This window comes from Tachyglossus aculeatus, chromosome 7, assembly GCF_015852505.1.
Source record: "Tachyglossus aculeatus isolate mTacAcu1 chromosome 7, mTacAcu1.pri, whole genome shotgun sequence".
Lineage (NCBI taxonomy): Eukaryota > Metazoa > Chordata > Mammalia > Monotremata > Tachyglossidae > Tachyglossus > Tachyglossus aculeatus.
In genome coordinates this window covers 2,801,253-2,825,132 of record NC_052072.1, presented here as the reverse complement: position 1 = coordinate 2,825,132, position 23,880 = coordinate 2,801,253, and the positions used below count along the sequence as shown (strand labels likewise).

Here is a 23,880-nt window from a genome sequence, read left to right as displayed (position 1 = left end):
TGAGCACTTCCTGTGTGCAGAGCACCGGACTAAGCGCTTTGGGGAGTCCCTTATGATCTCCTTGGCCCAGGACGGGGGTTCGGGCGTCACTCACCCGGGGCCCCTCGTGCGGGGGGATGTCGGAGGGGGTCCGTCTCCCTGGGGGCGGCGGCCTGAAGGCCAGGGTCTCGATCTTGCCCTCCAGCCTCCCCTCCATGGTCTGGATGGCGGTCAGCAGCGTCCTCAGCGACACCTGGGCAGCGTCGCCCGCCGGCTCGGCCAAGGCCCTGGCCCCCGAGGGCAGGCCGGACCCTGAGCTGTGGCCCGCGGGGGTCACGCCGGGCAGCCCACCGGTCGGGGCCCGCTCCTGCCCACTGCCCCCGCGGTGTGGGGGGCCCGCCGCCCACTCTGAGACCCTTCTCCTCCTCGATGGCAGGACCATGGCCGGGCAGCCTCTGGCCGGGTGTGGGAGACCAGGAGGAGAAAGGATGGAGGAAGAGGAGATGGAGGAGGAGGAAGAGGACGTATTTCCAGGGAGGACAAGGCTAGGCCTTAGTAGGCCGCCAAGCCAACGCCTCCCACTGACCCCCGGCCCGGCCCCCCTGCGTCCGCCCGACGGGCCTCCTCCTCGACGGCAGGACCGTGGCCCGGCGGGCAGGAGGGCAGCCTCTGGCTGGGTGTGGGAGACCAGGAGGAGGAAAGACGGGGGAAGAGGAGATGGAGGAGGAGGAGGAAGAGGACGTATTTCCAGGGAGGACAAGGCTAGGCCTTACTAGGCCGCCAAGCCAACTCCTTGTCCGACGGGCAGGGCCCACCCGGGCTGGGTTCTGTGAGGTCACCGTTGGCCTCCTTGGCAACCGGGACCCCCCACCCCAACCTTCCAGTGGCCAACAGTAACCTTCGCCTACCCACCCCAGCACCCCCAATCCACTCCGGCCAGCCCCTCTGCTATTCTCTAGTTTAAGGCCCGAGCCGCGTCCTTGTCAATCAGTCAATCAATCATATTTATTGAGCGCTTACTGTGTGCAGAGCACTGGACTAAGCGCTTGGGAAGTCCAAGTTGGCAACATCTAGAGGCGGTCCCTACCCAACAGTGGGCTCACAGTCTAGAAGGGGGAGACAGAGAACAAAACCAAACATATTAACAAAATAAAATAAATAGGATATGTACAAGTCAAATAAATAGAGTAATAAATATGTACAAACATATATACAGATATATAGGTGTTGTGGGGAAGGGAAGGAGGTATGATGGGGCGGATGGAGAGGGGGACGAGGGGGAGGGGGGAAATCTCAATCATTCGTTTAATTCACTCATTCAATAATAATAATAATGATGATGGCATTTGTTAAGCGCTTACTCTGTGCCAAGCACTGTTCTAAGCGCTGGGGGGATACAAGGTGATCAGGTTGTCCCACGTGGGGCTCACAGTCTTCACCCCCATTTTACAGATGAGGTCACTGAGGCTCCGAGAAGTGAAGTGACTTGCCCAAGGTCACACAGCAGATATGGGGCAGAGTCGGAATTCGGACCCACGACCTCTGACTCCAAAGCCCAGGCTCTTTCCACTGAGCCACGCTGCTTCTCAATCGTACTTATTGAGCACTTACAGTGAGCAGAGCACCGTACTAAGCGCTTGGAAAGTACGATTCGGCAACAGATTCACTCATTCATTCACTCGATCGTATTTACTGAATGCTTACTGTGTGCAGAGCACTGTACTGAGTGCTTGGGAAGTCCAAGTCGGCAACAGATAGAGACGGTCCCTACCCGACTATGGGCTCCCGGTCTAGAAGGGGGAGATGGATGGCAAAACAAAACATGCAGACAGGTGTCAAAACTGTCAGAATAAATAGAATTACAGCTATATAATAATAAAATAATAATAATAATAATAATTTTGGTATTTGTTAAGCGCTTACTATATGCCAAGCACTGTTCTAAGCGCTGGGGGAGATACAAGGTAATCAGGTTGTCCCACATGGGGCTCACAGTCTTAATCTCCATTTTACAGATGAGGGAACTGAGGCCCAGAGAAGTGAAGCGACTTGCCCAAAGCCACACAGCTGATAGGTGGCAGAGCCGGGATTAGAACCCATGACCTCGGACTCCCAAGCCCGGGCTCTTTCCACTGAGCCACACTGCTTCTCACATCATTATGCACATCATTAACAAAATAAATAGGATAGTAAGTATGTACAAGTAGAATAAACAGAGTAATAAATCTGTACAAATATATACAAGTGCTGTGGGGAGGAGAAGGAGGTAGGGCAGAGGCGGGGGATATCATTCGTTCATTCATTTATTCATTCAATCGTATTTATTGAGCGCTTTCTTTGTACAGAGCACTGTACTAAGCGCTTGGGAAGTCCAAGTTGGCAACATCTAGAGACGGTCCCTACCCAACAGCAGGCTCACAGTCTGGAAGGGGGAGACAGAGAACAAAACAAAACATATTAACAAAATAAAATAAATAGAATAGATATGGACAAAATACATTCATTCATTCAATCGTATTTATTGAGCACTTACTGTGTGCAGAGCACTGGACTAAGCGCTTGGGAAGGACAAGTCGGCAACATATAGAGATGGTTGCTACCCAACAGTGGGCTCACAGTCTGGAAGGGGGAGACAGAGAACAAAACCAAACATATTCACAAAATAAAATAAATAGAATAGACATGTACAAAATATAGTCATTCATTCAATTGCATTATTTGAGCGCTTACTGTGTGCAGAGCGCTGGACTAAGCGCTTGGGAAGTACAAGTTGGAAACATATAGAGACGGTCCCTACCCAACAGTGGGCTCACAATCTAGAAGGGGGAGAAACAAAACATATTAACAAAATAAAATAAATACAATAAATATGTACAAAATATATCATAAGAAGCAGCTTGGCCCAGTGGCAAGAGCCTGGGCTTGGGGGTTAGGGGACCTGAGTTCTAATCCCGGCTCCGCCACCTGTCTGCTGGGTGACTTTGGGCAAGTCACTGCACTTCTCTGGGCCTCAGTTCCCTCACCTGGAAAATGGGGATTATTATTAATAACAATAATAATAATAATAAAGGTTAATTTGAACTTTCATTCATTCATTCATTCAATCGTATTTATTGAGCGCTTACTGTGTGCAGAGCACTGGACTAAGCGCTTGGGAAGTCCAAGTTGGCAACATCTAGAGACAGTCCCTACCCAACAGCGGCCTCACAGTCTAGAAGGGGGAGACGGACAACCAAACAAAACATATTAACAAAATAAATAGAATAAATATGTACAATTAAATATAATACGTACAAAAACTTCATAGTCTGACAGAGAAAACAGAGATAAAGACAACCCCTGCCCAACAACAGGCTCGCAGTCTAGAAGAGGGGGTTCATCCCGCTGACCCCTGGCCCACGTCCCACCTCTCTCTTGGACGTTGTTGGGTAGGGACCGTCTCTATCTGTTGCCGATTTGGACTTTCCAAGCGCTTAGTCCAGCGCTCTGCACACAGTGAGCGCTCAATAAATACGATTGAATGAATGAATGGAACGGCCTCCTTCCTCATATCCGACAGACGATGACTCTCCCCGCCTTCAGAGCCTTAGTGAAGGCCCATCTCCTCCAAGAGGCCTTCCCTGGCCTTCCCTAAGTCTCACTTTCCCTCATCTTCCATGCCAATAAACAGACACATTCCCAGGCCTGCCCTCCAAGCCACACTGTTTCTCTTCCATGTCGCGCTCCGGCCCGTCCGGAGCGCGACATGGAGGGCAGAACGGGCCCAATACGGCCCCGGCCCGCACCCCCTCCTACCGATCCGATAGTCCCCCTTTTAGACTGTGAGCCCACTGTTGAGTAGGGACTGTCTCTATGTGTTGCCAATCTGTACTTCCCAAGCGCTTAGTACAGTGCTCTGCACATAGTAAGCGCTCAATAAATACGATCGATTGATTGATTGATTGATATCTGAGGCCTGCGGGCTCGGGAAGCCTCGGATTTCCGCATCCGGACGGAGCTCTGTGGCCGTCACCCACGCGGCACCTGGGCCTTGGGCTTCTTCCCCAGCTACTCACCTGCCGACGCCACCCAGTCTGCCCACCGCCGCCCAGCCGTTGGATGCCACAGTCTCCTGCGGGCGCCGAACTGGTGAGCCCAAGGCTGGAAAGACAAGTGGTTGGAGTGTGACTTCAATCAATCAATCAATCAATCAATCAATCAATCGTATTTATTGAGCGCTTACTATGTGCAGAGCACTGTACTAAGCGCTTGGGAAGTACAGATTGGCAAAACATAGAGACAGTCCCTACCCAACAGTGGGCTCACAGTCTAAAAGGGGGAGACAGAGAACAGAACCAAACATACCAACAAAATAAAATAGGATAGAAATGTACAAGTAAAATAAATAAATAAATAAATAAATAGAGTAATAAATATGCACAACCATATATACATATATACAGGTGCTATGGGGAAGGGAAGGAGGTAAGATCAGTCAGTCCGTGATGTCTACTGAGCACTTATTATTATCAATAATAATAATCATCATCATTTGAGATGAGAAGCAGCATGGCTCAGTGGAAAAGAGCCCGGGCTTTGGAGTCAGAGGTCATGGGTTCAAATCCTGGCTCCGCCAATTATCAGCTGTGTGACTTTGGGCAAGTCACTTCACTTTTCTGTGCCTCAGTTACCTCATCTGGAAAATGGGGATTGACTGTGAGCCCCACGTGGGACAACCTGATCACCTTGTAACCTCCCCAGCGCTTAGAACAGTGCTTTGCACATAGTAAGCGCTTAATAAATGCCATCATCATCATCATCATCATCATTTGGGTGCTTACCGTGTGCAAAGCACTGTATTAAGTGCTTGGGAAGTACAAGTCAGCAACATATAGGGACGGTCCCGGCCCAACAATGGGCTCACAGTCTAGAGGGGAAGATGGACCTTAATATAAATAAATAAATGAAAGAAAGAAAGAAAGAGGGAAGGAAGGAAGGAGGGAAGAAGGAAAGAAAGAAAAAAGAGAAAGGGAAGGAAGGAAGGAAGGAAAAGAAAGATAAAGGAAGGAAGGAAGAAAGGAAGGAAGGAAGGAAGGATGGAAGGAAGGACGGAAGGAAGGAAGGAAGGAAGGAAGGAAGGAAGGAAGGAAGGAAGAAAAAGAGGAGAAAGAGGGAAGGAAGGAAGAAAGAAAGAAGAGAAGGAAGAGAAAGAAAGAGAGAAAGGAAGGAAGAAAGAAAAAGAGAAAGAAGAAAGAAAGAAGGAATGAAGGAAAGAAAGGAGGAAGGAAGAAAAGAAGAAGGAGAAAGGGAAGGAAGGAAGGAAGAAAAAGAAAGAAAAAAGGAGAAAGAGGGAAGGAAGGAAGAAAAAGAAAGAAAAAAGTAGAAAGAGGGAAGGAAGGAAGAAAAAGAAAATTTAAAAAGAAGGAAGGGAGAGAGAGAAAAGAAGGAAGAAAAAGAGAAAGAAAGAAGGAAGGAAAGAAAGAGAAGGAAAGAAGGAAGGAAGGAAGGAAAGAAGGAAGGAAGGAAAGAGAGAGAAAGAAAGAAAGAAAAAAGAAAGAAAGAAAAAGAAAGAAGGAAAGAAAGAAAGAAAGAAGGAGAAAGAAAGAAAGGAAGAAAAAAAGGAGAAAGGGAAGGAAGGAAGAAAAAGAAAAAAGAAAAAGGATGGGAGAGAGAGAGAAAGGAAGGAAGAAGAAGAGAAAGAAGAAAGAAAGAGAAGGAAAGAAGGAAGGAAAGAGAGAGAGAGAGAGAGAGAAAGAAAGAAAAAGAAAGAAAGAAGAAATGACAGACCTATACAGATCTATCCATATGTGCCATGGGGAAGGGAGAGAGGATGAATGCCCGTTGTTGGGTAGGGACCGTCACTTTCTGTTACCGATTTGTCCTTCCCAAGCCCTTAGTCCAGTGCTCTGCACATAGTAAGCGCTCAATAAATACAATGGAACGAATGAATGAAGCAGCAAGCCTGAGCGGCGCAGAAGAGCGCTGGACTAAACGCCGAGTGTTTGATTGATCCGACTGAATGAAAGAGCTGAAGAAAGAAGCCCTGAAAATATGGATTTTCGTTCTCTCACCGATGACAGAAAAAAAAATAGTTCCCTAGAAAGCAAAATTGGAAACGGAAACCCGGCGCTTTCTAAAGCGTCTCTTCAATCTACCGCTTGGGAGGTCAAATCTATTGACCCCCGTTTTGGTCACTGCCTGACTGTCATTCGCCCAAAAAATCCAGTCCTTCTCCGGCCTCCATTTGAATGTTGGGTTTGGGAAGGATGGCCTCGTGGCCACTTTTTTAAAGGTATTTTTTAAGCGCTTACTATGTGCCAGGCACTGTTCTAAGCGCTGGGGTGGATACCAGAGTATTGAATTGGACACAGTCCCTGTCCCACATGGGACCCCGCAGTCTCCATCCCTATTTTACAGACGAGGGAACCGAGGCCCAGAGAAGTGAGCAGCGTGGTTCAGTGAAAAGAGCATTTGCACATAGTAAGCGCTTAATAAATGCCATTATTATTATTATTATTATTATTATTGGGAGTCAGAGGTCATGGGTTCAAATCCCAGCTCCGCCGAGTGTCAGCTGTGTGATGTTGGGCAAGTCATTTCACTTCTCTGGGCCTCAGTTCCCTCATCTGGAAAATGGGGATGAAGACTGTGAGTCCCACGTGGGACAACCTGATTACCTTGTATCTCCCCCAGCTCTTAGAACAGTGCTTTGCACATAGTAAGCGCTTAACAAATGCCATTATTATTATTATTATTATTATTATTATAAGGGAGGTGACTGGCCCAAGATCACACAGCTGACAGGTGGCGGAGGAAGGATTCGAACCCAGGTCCTTCTGATTCCCAGGCCTGGGCTCTACCCAGGCTTCTAGAAAAGCAGCGTGGCTCAGTGGAAAGAGCCCGGGCTTCGGAGTCAGAGGTCATGGGTTCAAAACCTGGCTCCACCAATTGTCAGCTGGGTGACTTTGGGCAAGTCACTTCACTTCTCTGGGCTTCAGTGACCTCATCTGGAAAATGGGGATGAAGACTGTGACCCCTATGTGGAACAACCTGATCACCTTGTAACCTACCCAGTGTTTAGAACAGTGCTTGGCGCATAGTAAGTGCTTAAGAAATGCCATCATTAATATTATTATTATTCTCTGGGCCTCAGTTTCCTCATCTGGAAAATGGGATGAAGACTGTGAGCCCCACATGGGGCAACCTGATCACCTTGTAACCTCCCCAGCGCTTAGAACAGTGCTTGGCACATAGTAAGTGCTTAAGAAATGCCATCATTATTATTATTATTATTCTCTGGGCCTCAGCTCCCTCATCTGGAAAATGGGGATGAAGATTGTGAGACCCACGGGGGACAACCTGACCACCTTGTAACCTCCCCAGTGCTTAGAACAGTGTTTGGCACATAGTAAGCACTTAAGAAATGCCATTATTATTTATTATTCTCTGGGCCTCAGTTCCCTCATCTGGAAAATGGGGATGAAGACTGTGAGCCCCACGTGGGACAACCTGATCATCTTGTAACCTCCCCAGTGCTTAGAACTGTGCTTGGCACATAGTAAGTGCTTAAGAAATGCCATCATTAATATTATTATTATTCTCTGGGCCTCAGTTCCCTCATCTGGAAAATGGGGATGAAGATTGTGAGCCCCACGGAGGACAACCTGATCACCTTGTAACCTCCCCAGCGCTTAGAACAGTGCTTGGCACATAGTAAGCACTTAAGAAATGCCATTATTATTATTATTATTCTATGTGCCAAGCACTGTTCTAAGTGCTGGGGAGGTTACAAGGTGATCAGGTTGTCCCACGTGGGGCTCACAGTCTTCATCCCCATTTTCCAGATAAGGGAACTGAGGCCCAGAGAATAATAAATAATAATGGCATTTCTTAAGCGCTTACTATGTGCCAAGCACTGTTCATCAACAGGACAAACTGATCATCTTGTAACCTCCCTAGCACTTAGAACAGTGCTTGGCACATAGTAAGCGCTTAAGAAAGGCCATTATTATTATTATTATTCTCTGGGCCTCAGTTCCCTCATCTGGAAAATGGGGATGAAGACTGTGAGCCCCACAGGGAACAACCTGATCACCTTGTAACCTCCCCAGCGCTTAGAACAGTGCTTGGCACATAGTGAGCACTTAAGAAATGCCATTATTATTTATTATTCTCTGGGCCTCAGTTCCCTCATCTGGAAAATGGGGATGAAGACTGCGAGCCCCACGGGGGACAACCTGATCACCTTGTATTCATTCCTTCCTTCCTTCATTCAATCGTATTTACTGAGCGCTTACCGTGTGCAGAGCACTGTACTAAGCGCTTGGGAAGTACAAGTCGGCAACATATAGAGACGGTCCCTACCCAACAACGAGCTCACGGTCTAGAAGGGGGAATCCCTCCTAGTATTTCCCCCAGCGCTTAGAACAGCGCTTTGCACATAGTCAGCGCTTAATAAATGCCATCACTATTATTATTATTCTCTGGGCCTCAGTTCCCTCATCTGGAAAATGGGGAAGGAGACTGTGAGCCCCACGGGGGACAGGGATCGTGTCCAATCCGGTTTGCTCGTATCCACCCCAGTGCTTGGCACATAGTAAGTGCCTAACAAATGCCTGTATTATTAGTTTTATTAGGATGTAACCCCTTGAGGTGAGGATGATTCCCAAATCTCCCTCTCCAGCCCCGATTTCTCTCCCAAGGGTTCAGGTGTTGGACTCAACTGTGCTCTCCCGAGCTCTTGGCGTCCCAACTGACGCTCAATAAATAGGATGAAGGGAGGAGAGAAACGAGTGGATTTGAAAACTGAATCCATCTGTAGTATTTGTTGTCCATTCAGTCATTCAGTCGTATTTATTGAGCGCTCTCTGTGTGCAGAGCACTGGACCCGATGCTTGGAAGAGGACAGCGGAAGGAGAAAGAGACCCATTCCCTGCCCACTTTCATTCAATCCTATTTATTGAGCGCTTACTGTGTGCGGAGCACTGTACTGAGCGCTTGGGCCCTGCGAGTTTACCGTCCACAGACGAGCTTGCAGAGACGAGCTTGCGGTCTGGATTGTAAACAAAAAAAAAAGGAAGGGGGAACTCTGTTAATAATAATAACGGCATTTATTAAGCGCTTACTATGTGCAAAGCACTGTTCTAAGCGCTGGGGAGGTTACACGGTGATCAGTTTGTCCCAGTCTTCATCCCCATTTCCCAGATGAGGGAACTGAGGCTCAGAGAAGTTAAGTGACTTGCCCAAGGTCCAACAGCTGACAAGTGGCAGAGCCAGGATTCGAACCCATGATCTCTGGCTCCCAAACCCGGGCTCTTTCTCCTGAGCCATGCTGCTTCTCCAATAATAATAATAATGACATTTATTAAGCATTTACTATGTGCAAAGCACTGTTCTAATCAATCAATCAATCAATCAATCGTATTTATTGAGCGCTTACTGTGTGCAGAGCACTGGACTAAGCGCTTGGGAAGTCCAAGTTGGCAACATCTAGAGACGGTCCCTACCCCACAGTGGGCTCACAGTCTAGAAGGGGGAGACAGAGAAGAAAACCAAACATATTAACAAAATAAAATAAATAGAATAGACATGTACAAGTAAAATAAATAAATAAATAGAGTAATAAATATGTACAAACATATTCTAAGCGCTGGGGAGGTTGCACGGTGATCAGTTTGTCCCACGGGGGGCTCCCAGTCTTCATCCCCATTTTCCAGATGAGGGAACTGAGGCCCAGAGAAGTGAAGTTGACTTGCCCAAAGTCACCCAGCTGGCAAATCATTCAGTCAATCAATCAATCAATCAATTGTATTTATTGAGCGCTTACTGTGTGCAGAGCACTGGACTAAGCGCTTGGGCAGTCCAAGTTGGCAACATCTAGAGACGGTCCCTACCCTACAGTGGGCTCACAGTCTAGAAGGGGGAGACAGAGAACAAAACCAAACATATTAACAAAATAAAATAAATAGAATAGATATGTACAAGTAAAATTAATAAATAGAGTAATAAATATGTACAAACATATTCTAAGTGCTGGGGAGGTTACACGGTGATCAGTTTGTCCCATGGGGGGCTCCCAGGCTTCATCCCCATTTTCCAGATGAGGGAACTGAGGCCCAGAGAAGTGACTTGCCCAAAGTCACCAAGCTGGCAATTCATTCATTCATTCATTCAATCGTATTTATTGAGCGCTTACTGTGTGCAGAGCACTGGACTAAGCGCTTGGGAAGTCCAAGTTGGCAACATCTAGAGACGGTCCCTACCCAACGGCGGGCTCACAGTCTAGAAGGGGGAGACAGACAACAAAGCAAAACATATTAACAAAATAAAACAAATAGAATAAATATGTACAAATAAAATAAATAGATAAATCGAGTAATAAATATGTATGAACATATATACAGGGGCTGTGGGCAGAGCCGGGATTTGAACCCATGACCTCTGACTCCGAAGCCCGGGCTCTTTCCACTGAGCCACGCTCCTTCGCTGTTTATTCTTTCAAACAATCTCTGGGGGAAGTTTGGTGAGAAAAGATTATTATTATTAATTTGCTCCCAATTGCATTACCCTTGCCATAGCAACCGTTGCTAGGGAGGATGCAGCTGCTTCCCTGAGATTTCCCCGAGGTCGTTGATGGAGAAGAAGCCAGGGTTGGTGGTTGGAGGTTTACTACTAATAATGAAGATGCTATTTGTTAAGCGCTCACTACGGGCCATGAAGATGCTATTTGTTAAGCGCTCACTACGGGCCAGGCGCTGTACTAAGCGCCCGGGTGGATCCAAGCAAATCGGATTGGACGCAGTCGATCAATCAATCAATCAATCAATCGTATTTATAGAGTGCTTACTGTGTGCAGAGCACTGTACTAAGCGCTTGGGAAGTCCATCATCATCATCATCATCAATCGTATTTATTGAGCGCTTACTATGTGCAGAGCACTGTACTAAGCGCTTGGGAAGTACAAATTGGCAACACATAGAGACAGTCCCTACCCAACAGTGGGCTCACAGTCTAAAAGGGGGAGACAGGGAACAAAACCAAACATACTAACAAAATAAAATAAATAGAATAGATTTATTTATTTATTTAGTCCAAGTTGGCATCATACAGTCCCCGTCCCCCGTGGGGCTCACGGTCTCCATCCCCATTTTCCAGATGAGGGAACCGAGGCCCAGAAAAGTGAGATGGGTCTCTATCTCTAATTCTATTTATATTGAGGGCATTGACGCCAGAAAAGTGAGATCAATCAATCAATCAATCAATCGTATTTGTTGAGCGCTTACTGTGTGCAGAGCACTGTACTAAGCGCTTGGGAAGTACAAGTTGGCAACATCTAGAGACGGTCCCTACCCAACAGTGGGCTCACAGTCTAAAAGGGGGAGACGGACAACAAAACCAAACATACTAACAAAATAAAATAAATAGAATAGATATGTACAAGTAAAATAAATAAATAGAGTAATAAATATGAGATGTGTCTAGACCTCTAATTCTGCTTATTTATAATAATAATAATAATGATGGCATTTATGAAGTGCTTACTATGTGCAAAGCACTGTACTAAGTGCTGGGGAGATTACAAGGAGATCAGGTTGTCCCGGGGGGGCTCACAGTCTTTATCCCCATTTTACAGATGAGGGAACTGAGGCCCAGAGAAGTGAAGTGACTTGCCCAAAGTCATCCAGCTGACAATTGGCAGAGCCGGGATTCGAACCCATGACTCCCAACTCCAAAGCTGGGCTCTTTCCACTGAGCCATGAGGGCACTGATGCCTACTTGTTTTGCTTTGTTTTGTTGTCTGCCTCCCCCCTTCTAGACTGTGAGCCCGTTGTCGGGTAGGGACCGTCTCTAGATGTCACCGTTTTGTAATTTCCGAGCGCTTAGCACAGTGCTCTGCACACAGTAAGCGCTCAATAAATACGATTGAATGATTGAAAGGAATTGGATGGGGCTTGGAGCCCTCCCTTTCCTCTGAGGGCAGAGCGGCCTTGGGATTTCTCCTTCCTCCTTTTGTGGTATTTATTTTTAGACTGTGAGCCCACTGTTGGGTAGGGACTGTCTCTATGTGTTGCCAATTTGTACTTCCCAAGCGCTTAGTACAGTGCTCTGCACATAGTAAGCGCTCAATAAATACGATTGATTGATTGATTGGTTGATTTATTATTCATTCATTGTTCATTCATTCAATCGTATTTATTGAATCGTATTTATTTTGTCAAGCGCTTACTATGTGCCAGGTGCTGTACTAAGCACTGGGGGAGAGGCAAGATCATCCAGTTGGACACAGGCCCTGTCATTCATTCATTCATTCATTCAATTGTATTTATTGAGCACTTACTGTGTGCAGAACACTGTACTAAGCGCTCGGGAAGTCCAAGTCGGCAACATCTAGAGTCGGTCCCTACCCGACGACGGGCTCACGGTCTAGAAGGGGGAGACAGGGAACAAAATAAAACACAAGGGACTCCTACACTTTCTAGACTGTGAGCCCACTGTTGGGTAGGGACCGTCTCTATATGTTGCCAACTTGTACTTCCCAAGCGCTTAGTCCAGTGCTCTGCACACAGTAAGCGCTCAATAAATACGATTGAATGAATGAATGAATCTTCATTTTACCGTTGAGGGAACGGAGGCCCCGAGAAGTGAAGTAATTAATAATAGCAATAATAATGAAGCAGCGAAGCAGCGTGGCTGAGTGGAAAGAGCCCGGGCTTTGGAGTCAGAGGTCATGGGTTCAAATTCCGGCTCCGCCAATTGTCAGCTGTGTGACTTTGGGCAAGTCACTCAACTTCTCGGGACCTCAGTGACCTCATCTGGAAAATGGGGATGAAGACTGTGAGCCCCCCCGTGGGACAACCTGATCACCTTGTAACCTCCCCAGTGCTTAGAACAGTGCTTGGCACACAGTAAGTGCTTAATAAATGCTATTATTTATTTATTTTATTTGTACATATTTATTCTATTTATTTTATTTTGTTAATATGTTGTGTTTTGTTGTCTGTCTCCCCCTTCTAGACTGTGAGCCCGCTGTTGAGTCTGGACCGTCTCTATGTTGCCAACTTGTACTTCCCAAGTGCTTAGTCCAGTGCTCTGCACACAGTAAGCGCTCAAGAAATACGATCGAATGAATGAATGAATGAATTTATTACTCTATTTTAGTTGTACATATTTACTATTCTATTTATTTTGTTAATGATGTGCATCTAGCTTCTTTAATTCTATTTGTTCTGAAGACTTGATACCTGTCCACGTGTTTTGTTTTGTCGTCTGTCTCCCCCTTCTAGACTGTGAGCCCCTTGTTGGGTAGGGACCGTCTCTAGATGTTGCCAACTTGGACTTCCCAAGCGCTTAGTCCAGTGCTCTGCACACAGTAAGCGCTCAATAAATACGATTGAATGAATGAATGAACTTCCCCAGCGATTAGTCCAGTGCTGTGCACACAGTAAGCGCTCAATAAATACGATTGAATGAATGAATGAACGAACTTCCCCAGCGATTAGTCCAGTGCTCTGCACACAGTAAGTGCTCAATAAATACGATTGAATGAATAAATGAACAATACAGAGTAATAATAATAATAATAATGATGATGGCATTTATTCCTTCTAGATTGTGAGCCCACTGTTGGGTAAGGACCGTCTCTATCTGTTGCCAACTTGTACTTCCCAAGCACTTAGTCCAGTGCTCTGCACACAGTAAGCGCTCAATAAATACGATTGAATGAATGAATGAATTTATTAAGCACTTACTATGTGCCAAGCCCTGTTCTAAGCACTGGGGAGGTTACAAGGTGATCGGGTTGTCCCACGGGGGGCTCCCAATCTTCACCCCGTTTCCCAGATGAGGGAACTGAGGCCCAGAGTAGTGAAGTGACTTGCCCAAAGTCACCCAGCTGACAAGTGGCGGAGCCGGGATTTGAACCCATGACCTCTGACTCCAAAGCCCGGGCTCTTTCCCCAGAGCCACGCTGCTTCGCTACTTGTGGGAGTATTGTAGACTGTGAACCCGTTGTTGGGTAGGGACCATCTCTCTCTATGTTGCCGACTTGTCCTTCCCAAGCGCTTAGTCCAGTGCTCAGCACACAGTAGGCGCTCAGTAAATACGATGGAAGGAGTGAATGAATGACTATCCCGGCTGGAGCAGGTCCCAGGGTGGCTTGGAGGAGGGGAGATTGGACTCAGGGCCGGAAAGAAGGTCATGGGTTCAAATCCCAGCTTTGCCACTTGTCAGCTGGGTGATTTGGGGCAAGTCACTTCACTTCTCTGAGCCTCAGTTCCCTCATCTGGAAAATGGGGATGAAGACTGGGAGCCCCACATGGGACAACTTAATCACCTTGTATCCTCCCCAGCGCTTAGAACAGTGCTCGGCACATAGTAAGTGCTTAACCAGTGCCATCATTATCATTATTAAAACAGTGCTTTGCCATAGTAAGTGCTTAATAAATGCCATCATCGTCATCATCATTATCTCGGCTCCGCCCGTTGTCTGCTGTGTGGACTTGGGCAAGTCATTTCTCTGAGCCTCAGTGACCTCATCTGGAAAAGGGGGATAAAGCCTGTGAGCCCCACGGGGGACAACCTGATCACCTTCTATCTCCCCCAGTGCTTAGAACGGTGCTTGGCACATAGTAAGCGCTTAACAAATGCTATTATTATTATTATTATTATCATTATTATTATTATTATTATTCTCCGGTCCTCAGTTCCCTCGTCTGTCAAATGGGGATGAAGACTGTAAGCCCCACGGGGGACAACCTGATCACCCTGTATCTCCCCCACCGCTTAGAACGGTGCTTGGCACATAGTAAGCGCTTAACAAATGCCATTATTATTATTATTATTTTCCGGGCCTCAGTTCCCTCATCTGTCAAATGGGGATGAAGACTGTGAGCCCCATGGGGGACAACTGGATCACCCTGTATCTCCTTCAGTGCTTAGAACGGTGCTTGGCACCTAGTAAGTGCTTAACAAATGTCATTATTATTATTATTATTATTATTATTATTATTATTATTATTCTCTGGGCCTCAGTTCCCTCATCTGTCAAATGGAGATGAAGACTGTGAGCCCCACGGGGGACAACCTGATCACCTTGTTTCCCTCCCATCGCTTAGAACGGTGCTTGGCACATAGTAAGCGCTTAACAAATGCCATCATTATTATTACTATTATTCTCCGGGCCTCAGTTCCCTCATCTGTCAAATGGAGTTGAAGCCTGTGAGCCCCACGGGGGACAACCTGATCACCTTGTTTCTCTCCCAGTGGTTAGAACGGTGCTTGGCACATAGTAAGCGCTCTTCCAGACTGTGAGCCCATTGTTGGGCGGGGGTTGTGTCCTTTTGTTGCCGAATTGTCCTTTCCAAGCGCTTAGTCCAGTGCTCTGCACACAGTAAGCTCTCAATAAATACGATTGAATGAATGAATGAATGAATGAATGAACAAATGCCATTATTATTATTATTATTATTATTCTCTGGGCCTCAGTTCCCTCATCTGTCAAAATGAGATGAAGCCTGCGAGCCCCCCGGGGGACAACCTCATCACCTTGTTTACCCCCCAGCGCTTAGAACGGTGCTTGGCACGTAGTAAGCGCTTAACAAATCCCATTATTATTATTATTATTATTATTCTCCGGGCCTCAGTTCCCTCATCTGTCAAATGGGGATGAAGCCTGTGAGCCCCCCGGGGGACAACCTGATCACCTTGTTTACTCCCCAGCGCTTAGAACGGTGCTTGGCACCTAGTAAGCGCTTATAACAAATGCCATCATTATTATTCTCTGTGCCTCAGTTCCCTCATCTGTCAAATGGGGATGAAGCCTGTGAGCCCCCCGCGGGACAACCTGATCACCTTGTTTACCCCCCAGCGCTTAGAACGGTGCTTGGCACGTAGTAAGCGCTTAACAAATGCCATTATTATTATTCTCCGGGCCTCAGTTCCCTCATCTGTCAAATGGGGATGAAGCCTGTGAGCCCCCCGGGGGACAACCTGATCACCTTGTTTACCCCCCAGCGCTTAGAACAGTGCTTGGCACCTAGTAAGCGCTTATAACAAATGCCATCATTATTATTCTCTGTGCCTCAGTTCCCTCATCTGTCAAATGGGGATGAAGCCTGTGAGCCCCCCGCGGGACAACCTGATCACCTTGTTTACCCCCCAGCGCTTAGAACGGTGCTTGGCACGTAGTAAGCGCTTAACAAATGCCATTATTATTATTCTCCGGGCCTCAGTTCCCTCATCTGTCAAATGGGGATGAAGCCTGTGAGCCCCCCGGGGGACAACCTGATCACCTTGTTTTAACCCCCAGCGCTTAGAACGGTGCTTGGCACCTAGTAAGCGCTTATAACAAATGCCATCATTATTATTCTCTGTGCCTCAGTTCCCTCATCTGTCAAATGGGGATGAAGCCTGTGAGCCCCCCGCGGGGACAACCTGATCACCTTGTTTACCCCCCAGCGCTTAGAACGGTGCTTGGCACGTAGTAAGCGCTTAACAAATGCCATTATTATTATTCTCCGGGCCTCAGTTCCCTCATCTGTCAAATGGGGATGAAGCCTGTGAGCCCCCCGGGGGACAACCTGATCACCTTGTTTACCCCCCAGCGCTTAGAACGGTGCTTGGCACCTAGTAAGCGCTTATAACAAATGCCATCATTATTATTCTCTGTGCCTCAGTTCCCTCATCTGTCAAATGGGGATGAAGCCTGTGAGCCCCCCGCGGGACAACCTGATCACCTTGTTTACCCCCCCAGCGCTTAGAACGGTGCTTGGCACGTAGTAAGCGCTTAACAAATGCCATTATTATTATTCTCCGGGCCTCAGTTCCCTCATCTGTCAAATGGGGATGAAGCCTGTGAGCCCCCCGGGGGACAACCTGATCACCTTGTTTACCCCCCAGCGCTTAGAACGGTGCTTGGCACCTAGTAAGCGCTTATAACAAATGCCATCATTATTATTCTCTGTGCCTCAGTTCCCTCATCTGTCAAATGGGGATGAAGCCTGTGAGCCCCCCGCGGGACAACCTGATCACCTTGTTTACCCCCCAGCGCTTAGAACGGTGCTTGGCACGTAGTAAGCGCTTAACAAATGCCATTATTATTATTCTCCGGGCCTCAGTTCCCTCATCTGTCAAATGGGGATGAAGCCTGTGAGCCCCACGGGGGACAACCTGATCACCTTGTTTACCCCCCAGCGCTTAGAACAGTGCTTGGCACCTAGTAAGCGCTTATAACAAATGCCATCATTATTATTCTCTGTGCCTCAGTTCCCTCATCTGTCAAATGGGGATGAAGCCTGTGAGCCCCCCGCGGGACAACCTGATCACCTTGTTTACCCCCCAGCGCTTAGAACGGTGCTTGGCACGTAGTAAGCGCTTAACAAATGCCATTATTATTATTCTCCGGGCCTCAGTTCCCTCATCTGTCAAATGGGGATGAAGCCTGTGAGCCCCACGGGGGACAACCTGATCACCTTGTTTACCCCCCAGCGCTTAGAACAGTGCTTGGCACCTAGTAAGCGCTTATAACAAATGCCATCATTATTATTCTCCGTGCCTCAGTTCCCTCATCTGTCAAATGGGGATGAAGCCTGTGAGCCCCCCGGGGGACAACCTGATCACCTTGTTTACCCTCCAGCGGTTAGAACGGTGCTTGGCACCTAATAAGCGCTTATAACGAATGCCATCATTATTATTCTGGGCCTCAGTTCCCTCATCTGTCAAATGGGGATGAAGACTGTGAGCCCCACGGGGGCTCCTGATCACCTTGCATCTCCCCCAGCGCTTAGAACACCTGTATATATGTATATGTTTGTACATATTTATTACTCTATTTATTTATTGATTTATTTTACTTGTCCATATCTATTCTATTTATTTTATTTTGTTAGTATCTTTTGTTTTGTTGTCTGTCTCCCCCTTCTAGACTGTGAGCCCACTGTTGGGTAGGGACCGTCTCTACATGTTGCCAACTTGGACTTCCCAAGCGCTTAGTCCAGTGCTCTGCACACAGTAAACGCTCAATAAATACGATCGATCGATTGATTGATTGATTGCTTTGCACATAGCATGAGGGGGGCGGGACCGGAAGTGTGAAGGGGCGGGGCCTGGGGCGTAAGGGGGCGGGGCAGGAGACGTAAGGGGGCGGGGCCAGGGTAACGAGGGGCGGGGCCGGAGACGTAAGGGGGGCGGAGCCAGGAGACGTAAGGGGGAGGAGCCAGGAGACGTAAGGGGCGGGGACGGACGTGTGAGGGGGCGGGGCCAGGGGACGTGAGGGGCGGTGCGCGAGGGGGCGGGGCCGGGGGACGTGTCGGGGCGGGGCCAGAAAAGGCGGTGGCGGGGCTGGAGACGTAAGGGGGCGGGGCCGGGGGGCGTAAGGGGGCGGGGCCGGGGGAACGTGAGGGGCGGGGCCGGGGACGTGAGGGGGCGGGGCCGGGAAAATAAGGGGGGTGCGTGAGGGGGAGGGGCCGGGGACGTAAGGGTCGGGGCCGGACGTGTGAGGGGGCGGGGCCGGACGTGTGAGGGGGCGGGGCCTGGAGGAGGGAGGAGGGAGAAGGGGCGGGGCTGGGGGGGGGAGGAGGAGTCGGAGGAGGGAGGCCGGGAGCCCGCTGTTGGGCAGTGCTCTGCACACAGTAAGCGCTCAATAAATACGATGGAATGAATGAATGAATGAATGAATGACTGAGGGTGAGGAGGGGGCGGTGCTGAGGCTCCCCCCGGAGGACCCCCCGGAGGCGGTGTCCTGGTCCCGGCGGCGCCCACTGCAGAGGCGCGGCCCCCGCGCGCGCGCCCCCGTCGGGCCGCCCGCCGAACTGCGTGTGCGCGGGCCCGGGAGAGCGCGCGCCCCCGGCCGCCCCCTGCCTGCATTGCATCGTTGCGGCGGCCCGCGCGCCCGCGCCCGCGCCCGCCCGCGCGCGCTCCCGGCGGCGTCGCTGTCACCGTGTCCCCCTCCGTGTGTCCCCCTCCGTGTGGTCTGTCTCCGGGCTGTCTCCGGGCCCGACGGTCAGTACGGTCCCCGGGGAGGGGTGGGAGGGGAGGGCCGGAGCTGAAAGGGTTAAGCGGATGGGGGGAGGGAGGGGGGAGGGGCTGCGGGGGGTCGGGGTCCCCCAGGGGCCTCCCCTCCTCTCCGACCCCCCTGTCTCCCCCATCTCTGTCCCTCCCTCTGTTTCTGTCCCCCTTCTATGTCCCTCCCTGTCTCTTTCCCCTTCTCTGTCCCCATTTCTGTCCCTCCCTGTCTCTTTCCCATCCCTGTCCCTCCCTCTGTCTCTGTCCCCCTTATCTCTGTCCCTCCCTCCCTCTGTCTCTGTCCCCCTTATCTCTGTCCCTCCCTCCCTCTGTCTCTGTCCCCCTTCTCCGTCCCCATCTCTGACCCTCCCTCTGTCTCCGTCTCCCCCTGTGACCCTCCCTCTGTCTCCGTCCCCATCTCTGACCCCCCCTCTGCCTCTGTCCCCCTTCCATCTCTGTCCCTCCCTCTGTATCTTCCCCGCTTCTCCCCTTCTCTTCTCCCCTTCTCACCACCCCCCGTCGTCTCCCACATCCCCCCTCTGTCCCCATCTCTGTCCCTCCCTCTGTCCCCGTCCCCCCTTTCTTCCCTCTTCTCGTCTCCCCCTATGACCACCTCTCTGTCTCCGTCCCCATCTCTGACCCCCCCTCTGCCTCTGTCCCCCTTCTCTGGCCCCATCTCTGTCCCTCCCTCTGTATCTTCCCCGCTTCTCCCCTTCTCTTCTCCCCTTCTCACCACCCCCCGTCTCCCACATCCCCCCTCTGTCCCCATCTCCCTCTGTCTCCGTCCCCCCTTTTTCCCTTCTCTTCTCCCCCTCCTCTTCCCCCCCCTCTGATCCCTGTCTCCCACATCCCCCCTCCGTCCCCATCTCTGTCCCTCCCTCCCTTTCCCCATTTCTGCCCCTCCGTATGTCTATTACCCCCTTTCTCCCCTTCTCTTCTCCCCCTTCTGATTCCACCCCCAACCCCTCTATCTCCCGCATCCCCCCTCTGTCCCCATCTCTGTCTCTCCCTCTGTCCCTGCCCCCCTTCTCTGTCCCTCCTTCTCTGCCCCTCCCTCTCTCCTCCCCCCTTTCTCCCCTTCTCTTCTCCCCCTTCTCATTCCACCCCCCGATCCCTCTCTGTCTCCCACATCCCCCCTCTGTCCCTCCCTCTGTCTCCGTCCCCATCTCTGTCCCTCCCTCTGTCTCTTCCCCCTGTCTCCCCTTCTCTTCTCCCCCTTCTCATTCCACCCCCCGACTCCTCTCTGTCTCCCGCATCCCCCTTCTGTCCCCATCTCTGTCCCTCCCTCCGTCTCTCTCCCTCTGTCTCTGTCCCTCCCTCTGTCTCTTCCCCCCTTTCTCCCCTTCTCTTCTCCCCCTTCTCATTCCACCCCCCGACTCCTCTCTGTCTCCCGCATCCCCCTTCTGTCCCCATCTCTGTCCCTCCCTCCGTCTCTCTCCCTCTGTCTCTGTCCCTCCCTCTGTCTCTTCCCCCCTGTCTCCCCTTCTCTTCTCCCCCTTCTCATTCCACCCCCCGACCCCTCTCTGTCTCCCGCATCCCCCCTCTGTCCCCATCTCTGTCCCTCCCTCCGTCTCTGGCCCTCCTTCTCTGTCCCTCCCTCTGCCTCTTCCCCCCTTCTCCCCTCCTCTTCTCCCCCTTCTCTTCCCTCCCTCTGACCCCTCTCTGCCTCCCTCATCCCCCCTCTGTCCCCATCTCTGTCTCTGCCCCCCTTCTCTGTCCCTCCTTCTCTGTCCCTCCCTCTGCCTCTTCCCCCCTTTCTCCCCTTCTCTTCTCCCCCTTCTCTTCCCTCCCTCTGACCCCTCTCTGTCTCCCGCCGTCCCCCCTCTGTCCCCATCTCTGTCCCTCCCTCCGTCTCTGTCCCTCCTTCTCTTTCCCTCCCTTCTCCTCTTTCTCTTCCCCCCGACCCATCTCTGTCTCCCCCATCTCCCCCACCCCGCTCTGTCCCCACCTCTGTTCCTCCCTCTGTCTCTTCTCCCCTCTTCTCTTTCCCCCTTCCCTCTCTTTCCCCCACTTCTCCCCCCCCCGTCTCCTCCATCTCCCCATCCCCATCTCTGTTCCTCCCTCTGTCTCTGTCCCCATCTCTGTCCCTCCCCCGTCTGTCCTCCTTCTCTGTCCCCCTTCTCTTCCCCCTTCTCTTTCCTCCTTCTCTCCCCCAACCCCTCTCTGTCTCTCCCATCTCTGTCCGCCTTTCTTTCCCCCATTTCTTCCCCCTCTGTCCCTATCTCTGCCCCTCCTTCGGTCTCTTTTCCCCCTCTTCCCCCTTTTCTTTCCCTCCTTCTCGTCTCCCCATCTCTTCCCCCCAGACCCCTCTCCGTCTCCCCCATGTCTCCCATCCCCTCTCTGTCCCCACTTCTGTCCCCCCTCTGTCTCTTCTCCCCCTTCTCTTTCCCCTTTCCCTCTCTTTCCCCCATTTCTTCCCCCCCCATCTCCCCATCCCCCGTCCCCATCTCTTTCCCTCCCTCTGTCTCTGTCCCTTCCTCTGTCTCTGTCCTTCTTCTCTGTCTCCCCCATCTCCCCTCTGTCCCCATCTTTGTCCCTCCATCTATCTCTATCCCCCTTCTCTGTCCTTCCGCCTCTGTCCCCCTTCTCTTCCCCCTTCTCTTTCCTCCTCTCCCCCAACCCTCTGTTTCGCCCATCTCTCCCATCCCTCCTCTGTCCCCATCTCCACCCCCTCTTCTCTGTCCCCCCTTCTCTTTCCCCTATCTTCCCCCCTCCGACCTCACTCCGACTCCCCATCTCCCCCACCTCCCCATCCCCCTCTGTCCCCCTCTCTGCCCCTTTCCCCCTTCTCTTTCCCCCTTCTCTTTTCCCCCTTCTCTTTTCCCCTTTCTCTTTCCATCCTCTTTCCTCCCTTCTCTTTCCCCCTTCTCTTTCCCCCTTCTCTTTCCCCCTTCTCTTTCCCCCTTCTCTTCCCCCTTCTCTTCCCCCTTCTCTTTCTCCCCTTCTCTTTCTCCCCTTCTCTTTTCCCCCTTCTCTTCCCCCTTCTCTTCCCCCCTTCTTCCCCCCCTTCCCCCTTCTCATCCCCCCCTCTCTTTCCCCCTTTGTCTTTCCCCTCTCTCTTTCCCCCTTCTCATCCCCCAACCCCTCTGTATCTCCCCCATCTCCCCATCTCCAACACCCCCCTCTGTCCCCACCTCTGTCCCTCCCTCTGCCTCATCTCCCCTTCTCTTTCCCCCCGCCCCCATCTCTGTCCCTCCCTCTGTCTCTGTCCTCCTTCTCTGTCCCCCTTCTATTCCTCCCTTCTCTTTCCTCCTTCTCTCCCCCAACCCCCTCTGTCTCTCCCATCTCCCACATCCCCCATCTGTCCCCTTCTCTGCCCCCCCTTCGCTTTCCCCTTTCTCCCCCCCCACCCCTCTCCAACTCCCCATCTCCCCCATCTCCTCCGTCCCCCTCTGTCCCCGTCTCTGCCCCTCCCTCTGTCTCTTTCCCCCTTTTCTTTCCGTCCTGTTCTCCCCCCACCCCCTCTGTCTCTTCTCCCCCTTCTCATCCCCCTTCCCTCTGTTTCCCCCATTTCTTTCCCCGCCGACTCCCCCATCTTCCCATCCCCCGTCCTTATCTCTGACCCTCCCTCTGTCTCTGTCCCCCTTCTCTTCCCCCCTTTCCTCTTCTCCTCCGACCCCTCTCTGTCTCTCCCATCTCCCACATCCCCCCATCTCTGTCCCCCCAACCTCTCTCCAACTTCCCATCTCCTCCATCCCCCACTGTCCCCATCTCTGCCCCTCCGTCTCCTTTCCCCTTGTCTTTCCCCCTTCTCCGCCTCCCCCATCTCCCTCATCTCTCACATCTCCCCCTCCATCCTTCCCTCTGTCTCTTCTCCCCTTTCCCCCTTCCCTCTGTTTCCTCCATTTCCTTCCCCCCACCTTCCTCTGTCTCCATCTCTATCCCTCCCTTTGTCTCTGTCCCCCTTCTCTCCCCCCCTTTCCCCCTTCCCTTCCCCCCACTCTGTTCCCCGCCTGACCCCTCTGTCTGTCCTCCCCATCCCCTCCCGTCTCCCCCATCACCCCCCGGTATAATTTCATTAATCTCCTTTAAGCAGATGGCGAGACAGTCGCTTAACCTACAGGCCAGACTCCGTCCCCAGTGAAGAAGCATTCGGTGTTGGTGTCGGCGAAGGCCGGGGCCTATGGGGTCCATAGGGGGCTGTAGGGGGCTCTCGGCCTTGGGGGAGGCGGGATGTTTCCTGGGTTGGGGGGCACATGGGCAAAAGGCCAGCTTTTCACGGCCAGGGAACGACGCGTCGACCAACTCCGTTGAGTTGGCCTCTCCCAGGCGTTTAGGCCGGCGCTTGCTCGGCGCCCGGTGAACGCTCAGTATATTCCGTCGATTAGAAATGAGAGCCAGGCAAACCGGCCAGGCCTTCCGGGGGTGAGAGCGTGTCGGCGAACCCCAGATTTTTCGGGGAGATGGTCGGGGCCGGGGCTGTTGGGTCGCCCAAGGGTTAGGTGACGGTCTCCCCATCTTGGGCATCCTTCGAAGTCATGTTTTCCCCCAGGCCGCGCTGGTACTGGGCGACCCCAAAGAGGTTGAGCGCGTGGACCCAGAGTTGAAGACGACGCCGGGCTGACCTCCGAGCTTGAACGCAGTAAGCGCTCAATAAGTACGACTGAATGAATGAATGAATGAACGCCTTGTAGCGGGAGAGAGGACCACCTCCGAAGGAGCCCAGAAGCAAAACTGAGGCCCGCAAACAGCACGGCCCAGTGGGTAGCGCCCGGGCCTGAGAGTCAGAAGGCTGTGGGTTCTAATCCTGCAGAGAAGCAGCGTGGCTCAGTGGAAAGAGCCCGGGCTCTGGAGTCAGGGGTCATGGGTTCAAATTCCGACTCTGCCAATTGTCAGCTGTGGGACTGGGCAAGTCACTTCACTTCTCTGGGCCTCAGTTACCTCATCTGGAAAATGGGGTTTAAGACTGTGAGCCCCACGTGG

General features: G+C 51.1%; 2 protein-coding genes across 4 annotated transcripts in view; one reads left to right on the top strand and one right to left on the bottom strand.

Moving 5' to 3' along the window:
- The window catches only part of CCDC150 (coiled-coil domain containing 150), a 41,381-nt gene extending 40,618 nt beyond the window's left edge, over positions 1-763 (bottom strand). Inside the window, exon 1 of the mRNA XM_038749562.1 lies at positions 95-763. Within this exon, the coding sequence (XP_038605490.1) occupies positions 95-421 (327 nt within the window). The 5' untranslated portion in view covers positions 422-763. The remainder of the gene's footprint in view (positions 1-94) is intronic.
- An 18,177-nt stretch (positions 764-18,940) lies between these two features.
- Positions 18,941-23,880, top strand: part of HECW2 (HECT, C2 and WW domain containing E3 ubiquitin protein ligase 2) — a 202,864-nt gene continuing 197,924 nt past the window's right edge. For 2 of the 3 annotated variants that reach the window (XM_038749728.1, XM_038749730.1), the window contains exon 1: positions 23,500-23,539. The gene's annotated coding sequence lies outside the window, so the exon portion shown is untranslated. Of the gene's footprint in view, positions 18,955-23,499; positions 23,540-23,880 lie in introns of those variants that run through there. The other variant, XM_038749729.1, reaches the window with a different exon arrangement.